General features: G+C 32.3%; 1 protein-coding gene across 2 annotated transcripts; it reads left to right on the forward strand.

Moving 5' to 3' along the window:
- The first annotated feature begins 214 nt into the window (after nucleotides 1–214).
- Nucleotides 215–7,263, forward strand: LOC142643240 (serine carboxypeptidase-like 18). Of its 2 annotated transcripts, XM_075817775.1 has the most exons (15): nucleotides 215–246; nucleotides 515–592; nucleotides 733–878; nucleotides 3,895–3,971; nucleotides 4,092–4,214; nucleotides 4,297–4,399; nucleotides 4,475–4,512; nucleotides 4,633–4,734; nucleotides 5,354–5,440; nucleotides 5,613–5,768; nucleotides 5,994–6,065; nucleotides 6,323–6,441; nucleotides 6,678–6,791; nucleotides 6,908–6,968; nucleotides 7,059–7,263. In XM_075817775.1, the coding sequence occupies exons 1-15, from the start codon at nucleotides 230–232 to the stop codon at nucleotides 7,140–7,142; spliced, it is 1,377 nt and encodes a 458-aa protein (XP_075673890.1). In that variant the 5' UTR covers nucleotides 215–229; the 3' UTR covers nucleotides 7,143–7,263. The 2 variants fall into 2 exon arrangements, with proteins under 2 accessions (XP_075673890.1, XP_075673889.1); XM_075817774.1 differs by lacking the exon at nucleotides 215–246 and having other exon boundaries at nucleotides 330–592.
- The last annotated feature ends 319 nt before the right edge of the window (nucleotides 7,264–7,582 follow it).

Genomic DNA, 7,582 nt, shown 5'->3' on the forward strand with positions numbered 1-7,582 from the left:
CAAAGCAAAGCATCTAGTACTGTTGACCTTAATTAGTTCACCTACTAATTAAACATAAAATTCTTGAAGATTTTCATTTTTGAATGAAGTGAAAGTTAGCTGCAATTTTATAGGTAAGAAACTATTTTCCACTGTTGTTTGATGAATTGACTCCCAACTTCAATGGAGCAAATGTTAACAAACCTTCCATAACTTGGACCTACAGTTTGGGGAAAAAAATGAAATTTTCATGGCAAATACAAAAGAGTACGTATCAAACGGAAACGATCAAAGCCCCTTTTTAAGTTTCAAAGATATTCACTACTATCTGTTAGAAACAAATGGTATGAGTAATATTCATATATCCTCCAATTTTTTTTGGCACATTCTTGCTTTCTGTATCACCCACCACAACTAATTATTAAGGCATGGCTAATATGGCAACTGAATCAATATTTCTAAAAGTTTCGTGCATTAATGGCAAGTATGTTGGTTTAATGTGTCTTCATGTACTTCTTGTATTACTTCTCTCAAGCTTTGCAACATCTTCGAAGACGATCTTGGACACTTTACCAGGCTATCCTGGTACACTTCCATTCAAACTGGAAACTGGGTGAGTTTGTACATTAATTCTTCACTATTTTCACGAAGCACATTTGTCTTCTTCATTTTTCCATTTTTCTTTTCTCTAATTTTCCATGGTTGTATGTATAATTGGAAATGTAACAATTGTGACAATGGCATTTTATATAGATATGTTGCAGTAGGGGAAACAGATGATTTAGAGCTATTCTACTATTTCATTGAGTCACAAAGAAACCCAGTAAGAGACCCTCTTGTGCTTTGGCTTACCGGAGGCCCTGGTTGTTCAGCTCTCTCCGGCCTCCTTTACGAAATCGGTATATCACTCAACTTTAATTTCTTTTCAATTCTCATGCCTAAGAGAAAGATAATTTGAAAATTTTGTGTCTACCATTCAAAACCTTCAAAGAGACTACGGAAATAAAGAATGGTAGGAAAATGTATAATTTTTATTACCTTTTTCCATAACTTGTTAAATTGGTTGTTAATAATTAATTCTTATCTTTTTTGGATTTGCTCATGAAACGATAACATCATTGTTTCGAATTGTTTGTTCTTTTCCGAAGCATAATAGCCCCCCCCCCCCCCCCCCCCCCCCCAACTCGGTCCTGAGCTCATTAAGCATACATGGGGATTTTTTTTTTGGGAGAAAGAAAAAAATGGAGCACACGTGTGTAGTCATTGCCTCATGCCCCATAATACATTGTCACTTGAGTCTTTGATAAACTTATGGGTACCAACAGCGCCCACATAGCATACTACTACTTGACCCTATTACAACGATTGATGCATTTTGAAATATGGGTCAGTACTTAAAACTCAAACCCACAACCTCTTGACATTTGGTCCAAAGTGATAGAATATACATGAGTTTTAACTTTTAAGTCTTTTTTTCACATGTGATTCCAAACTCAACTTAGTGGTATTAATTAGTTTACAATGAAATATAGTTATTTAAATAAATACATAACTTATATTATTTAATTATTTTGATATATTGTATAGGAGTAAATATACATTTTATAACTAAAGTTAGCTTCAAGCTAAATACTTTTTAAATTGACCGTAATTTTTAAAAGTTTGGTTTGCTTTTAGTGTTTTTGTGTATTGAATTTGGAGGTAATCATGACACGGATATGATATATGTCCAATACTCTTTAATTCTATGCACTATATGAAAACCTCACCCTATTTCTAAAACCCATTGGAACCTGCTCTCAAAATTGCCAAATTCTCTAATAAATTCTTTGAAAACTCAATTGTCAACAAAGTAGTTCCATATTAGTCCAATTTATTATACGCACTCAACATTGTCAACGCCTAGTGAGTAGTGACCGTCTGGTTAGTGACCGTCTGGTTAGAAAATGCGATAAGGTGGTGAAGCACAATAGTTAGGTACATTATGTAATTTATATGAGTTGGACAATTCTTCTCAAAAAAAAAAAAAAAAAAAGAGTTGGATAATGGTTTTATCTGTCCAAGTTACAATATGAGTTAAGGATTTAATGCACACACTCACCCCCCCCCCCCCCCCCCCCCCCCCCCCCCCCCCCCACACACACACACACACACACACATGTATAAACGCGCATGCCTATAAGATCATCATCTATCATCTCTTCCATTATTACGATATTACATATGGGTCCCTAGCAATAATGTTCAACCTTACTGAGAAGTGAGTTGAACAAGAATAAGATACTTTTCATTTGAAATGAAATTTAGAGGATATATTTTATTATTAAGATTTTATTTTTTTGGATTTCATCATATATAAAGTGACACTAAATGTCTGTTTGGAAATAGCTTATTTAGTTAAAAATACTATAGAAAATGTAAAACTTAGCTAAATAGTGCACTGAGACTCATAAATAGTACAAAAAATAAGCTAAAAGTTGAAATAAGCTGAAAAATTCAGCTTATCCCATACGCACACTAATATGATTTCACTTACCAAAGGAAAAGGTATAGAGGTGAGAGGGGAGAATCCTCTACATTTGCTTTTTTGATATGGAGATAGTCCAGGTCCATAGTCAAAATTTTCTTTTGTAGGGATTCATGGGTGTACATATTTGGTGGGAAGAGATTTTAAATTGTGTGACAGCATCAACACCATTAAATTCTTAAAACATAATGGCATGTTTGGATGGAGGGGGAGTAGAGTAGAGTTGGCTAAAAATAAGCTAATTTTGTGTTAAATCTATTCTACTCTACTTTACTCTTCTCCCCCTCCCTCTCCCTCAATCCAAACAGACCATAAAATTTAACCTTAAAATTGAGAGGTTTTTATTGGTACCTGACCTATCCAAAGACTCAAACCACTCCTAAGGTCAACTTCAATTTTCATCTACTCGTCCTCTCTTTAGCAAATATTATGTTGCAAAAAGACCAAACTTACTTTGACAATTAGATATGTCCTAATCCATTTAAATAGTTGAAAATACCCTAATATGATTTCACTTACCAAAGGAAAACGTATGTGCAAATTAATCATATGACAATCAACGTTAATAAATTCTTATCCCTAACCAATGTATGAAATAAGAACTCAAGAGTGACCCTTTTAATGAAAGCCTAATCATATATTGTCATGAAAATTACTGCAGTATGTCGTTGACATGTATTTTTGAGACAGTGAGATAAGGCAAATCACATGTCTTTTTGCAGAAGGGTATGGATGTGTATGGATCAAGTTGAAGATTATTTTTAACTTAACCATTTTAGTGGGTTGAGAAATTTCCAACCTATCACATATGCAGAAAATCACCCCAACCCAACTCACATGGGTTGGATTATGTTGGGTTGAGTTGGATTGAGTAATTGGGTCTAATTCACTAATTTGTGCATATATATTTGATGCCTTCTAAAAAATATGAGTTTTTATCGATTATTTAAATACTCTTTTTCTATAAATTATTATAATTTATATAATATATTTATATTATATTCCAAATTTTCATATTCATTGAAACTATTTCTTAAAATACGAAAATAAATCAAATTAAAATAAATTAAAATAAGGGTAATAAAACTAAATTTATATACATGATGAGTCAAGTTGGATTAAATAAGTTGATAGTTTTCAAGACTCAAAATAAAATTCCAACATATCAATTCACGAAAACCAACTCGAGGCATCAGGTTGGGAAGGATGGGTCAATTTTGTCTTGTTGGTGGAATTGACGCACACCCCTACCATTCTACCACCGAAGAGGATCATCTCCATTTCATAGCATATCCAATTTATTTAACCTAATCGGTTTTTTGCCTCAAAATTTAACCCATTCCATTGACTTGAATGTTTTACCTATAGTAACTTTTACTATTGTGCAGGACCACTAACTTTCGACTATACCGCTTTCAATGGTAGCAGGCCAACGCTGGTTCAGAACCCGTACTCATGGACTGAGGTGCTAAATTCCTATCCGCCATCTTCATTCTTATGCAAAGGAATAGTTTTTTTTTTCTTTTTTCTTTCTTTGTTTTATTCTTTTATTTTTAACACACTATATATGGTTACAATTTTCCAGATCGCAAATGTAATATTTTTAGACGCACCTGTTGGTACTGGATTCTCGTACTCTCATACCCAAGAAGGTTACTACAGCTCGGACACAAAATTACCTCAGGCCATATATCTTTTCCTTAGAAAGGTGAGCAAAAACTATGAAATCAAATTGGTTATTCTTGTTGATTTAATTGAAAGTGTTAATTCTTTTTGAAATTGTGATGCAGTGGCTGTTAGATCATCCCCGATATATCAAAAATCCACTTTACATAGCTGGTGATTCCTATTCAGGCGTAATTGTTCCCCAAGTTACTCTTCTAATATCAAATGGTAAGCATTCATTCATTTATTCAACATATTTTCATTGTAAACAAGTCATAATATTGGTCGATTATGGCATTGCAGGTAACATAGATGGAAGCGTACCTCCCATGAGTCTCCTAGTATGTGCCTAATTATCATACTCGAATTCCCTTTCTTTGTCATGGTTGTTCTGGTTCACTCTGACTCACACTGAACTTTGAAATTCTGGTTTAATATTTATATTGTTTCAATTCAATCAGGGATACATGCTTGGCAACCCAGTGACAGAACAACATGGTGATCAGAATTCAAGAGTGAAATATTTCCACCGGTTGACACTCATATCAGATGAACTTTACGAAGTAATCTGAACCTCTACTTATGCTTGATTCTTGTTTGTGGTATTAATATACTTACATATGGAAGGATGATAGGATATGTCTTGTGTCTAATATAAAAAGTCATTAGGCACAAGCTTCACTCAGTAACACAATCTTTTCTACTTAACTAAAAAAAAAAAAAAAAAGTCAATTTTTCAATATAAGATTTTTTTTTTTTTACAATCTAATATTGGTACAGAATATCACGTGATTTTAAATTTAAGTGATGTAGTACTAAATATACTTTCAGAGTTATAATATTTGACCAAAACCATATAATACGATTTTAAGAAAATGCGTTGAATTATGTATTAGGGTTTGGCTTTGTAAAGTATTTTTTTTTTTTTTTTTTTAATTCAAAAAAAGAAAAATGATTTTTTTTTTTAGTTGTAACCAAGGAGGTAATCATTTGTTACAAGTAGTCAAACCATTTAAATCATTATCTTTGACTTGCAAATATTTTTCCCCTTAGTTCATAAGTTCATCATTTGATTAATTGGATGTAATAGTAATATCATTTGATTACAACAGCTAATGATGTTTCTACCACTATCTAATTTCTAGCATGTGTTCTGAAAATTTTACGTATATACTTTTCCAGTCGATAAAAGCAGCTTGCAACGAGGAATACGTTACTCCAGATATAAACAATTCAACATGCATGGATGATATTGGACTTGTCGCAGAGGTTTCGGGACTTGCCCATCTAGTTGTTTCAAAACAAATTTATTTTATTCTAATTGTTTGTTACTAGTGAGAATTACTTACTGAATTTTCATTTACTTCATTTTATTTTATTTTTTTCCTTTTATTTTACTTATCCTTATGTTATGTAACTAAATGTGTGACTGAATTTGTAGTGCACATTAAGAGTAAATGATGCGCACATTTTGGAACCCAAGTGTAGCTTTGCAACCCCAAGACCAAAAACCATGAACTGGGGAAGAAAATTTTTTGACGACATACCGGATGAGATCATTCAATCACCAACTAAACGCCAAGAAAAGTGGTGTCGGGTAACATTAATGTCTATGTCTGATTTTGTATAATATTGATTCTTACACATCCACTATTTTACATCTTTGTTTTTTTATACCCACCTTTATATATTAAAATATAAATATTTTCAGGTCAATTGTGGATATAGGAGTGAAATAGTGAATTTGAATAATCGTGAAAAATATTTTTCCAATTTTGTAAACTAGATTCTCTTGTTAAGGTCACCTTTATACTTCTTGCAGAATAGCAATTATGTGCTCTCTTACATGTGGGCCAATGATCAAGCTGTACAAAATGCTCTTGGTGTCCGAAACGTAAGTGACATTTCACTTTCAGGTTAATAACGTTTTATTGTTGCCAAGAGTTATGTAGTTTAACTAGTATTTTCTAGTATTTTTAGCAAAGACATTTATTGAGGCTTTAAATTTCCCTCTCCAACAACCCAGTCCCCACATAAAAGAAATTACTTTAAAAGTTAATTTATGCCGAAAAAATAATAAACCAAGGCCAAAAGTTGTGGTATCCCAAGTCAAATTAATTTCAATAAGACGTTTTTGGTATGAAATTTTAGGGGACGATACTAGATTGGAAGAGGTGCAATAAAAGCTTAGCTTATGATAGCAACCTCTTCAGCGTGGTCCATTATCATGAAGAACTCCAGAAAAGAGGCTATCGAGCTTTAATATACAGGTGATTTCTCATTACCATTTTGCTTCTGCTTCTGCTGTGATCAACTCAAAATTGATCAGCTTTGTCACATTTATTAAATTAAAAGCATATGCATCTTAAATCACATGAAAATTACTGAGTTTCCAAAGCAACAAAGGTGTTAATCTTTCAAAAACATTATTCAAAATAATTCATTAATTAACCTCGAATTAAAATCATTTTAATATTTCTTGATCATATAATTGTCATTGTTACAGTGGTGACCACGACATGATGATTCCATATGTGGGTACACTAGCATGGGTAAATTTTCTGAATATGACAACGGTTGATGGTTGGAGGCCTTGGACTGTTGATGGTCAAATTGCAGGGTTAGCTTCTAATCTATTTTTTTCTTATTTATTTTTGCAATTCTGTACATGTTAAGCTATATTTATACATATATGGATAAAATTCTCATTCTTATAATTCACCATTTTTTAAATAGATTCACAGAGAAATATGTGAAAACAACTACTGGAGACGGCTTAACCTTTGCTACAGTGAAGGCAAGAAAAAAAAAATTCCCGGTTTATTTAAAAATTGCAATAGTTTTCACAAGCAGGAAATGAGTAATTTTGATATCTTTACTTGTACAGGGAGGGGGTCACACAGCTCCAGAATACAAGCCTAAAGAATGTCTTGAAATGGCAGATAGGTGGCTGTCTTTCTACGGTCTCTAAGTACAATATACACCTACGAAATTGTTGGAAGATTTTGATTTGTAATGATGTGTACGAGATCAAGAGCCCCCAATTTCTTACTGATGTACTGAAAATAAAATCCCCAAGTAGTTTTGTTTCTCTTCTTTTTGTTTTTTACGAGAAAAAGATTGTCAAAATTGAGATCCTACATAAGATCGTGAAAGGTAGGTAAAATCGTAGATCGTAAATTATGAATTATAAGTTTCTACATATTTTCAATTTTAAAGCAAAAAAACATATTGATAATGACTTTATAAATTGAATAATCACGTAAATTGTAATTTTATATATAAAACAAAAAAACAAAAAACAAAACAAAGATTTGCATCATATGATGCAATTTGCATATCATACATCGCTACGTCTATACTAACAAAACAAATATATTTAAGTTTTGACTCAATATATTAAAAAGTTCA

Source organism: Castanea sativa, chromosome 7 (genome assembly GCF_040712315.1).
Source record: "Castanea sativa cultivar Marrone di Chiusa Pesio chromosome 7, ASM4071231v1".
In the NCBI taxonomy this organism is placed as follows: domain Eukaryota; kingdom Viridiplantae; phylum Streptophyta; class Magnoliopsida; order Fagales; family Fagaceae; genus Castanea; species Castanea sativa.

What these genes read in the sequence shown, in the direction of transcription:
- LOC142643240 (XM_075817774.1), top strand. Translation starts at nt 408, where the DNA reads ATGGCTAATATGGCAACTGAATCAATATTTCTAAAAGTTTCGTGCATT. An exon ending in TATATCTTTTCCTTAGAAAG is followed by an intron (nt 4,215 to 4,296) that starts GTGAGCAAAAAC and finishes ATTGTGATGCAG; the next exon opens with TGGCTGTTAGATCATCCCCG. An exon ending in TACTCTTCTAATATCAAATG is followed by an intron (nt 4,400 to 4,474) that starts GTAAGCATTCAT and finishes ATGGCATTGCAG; the next exon opens with GTAACATAGATGGAAGCGTA.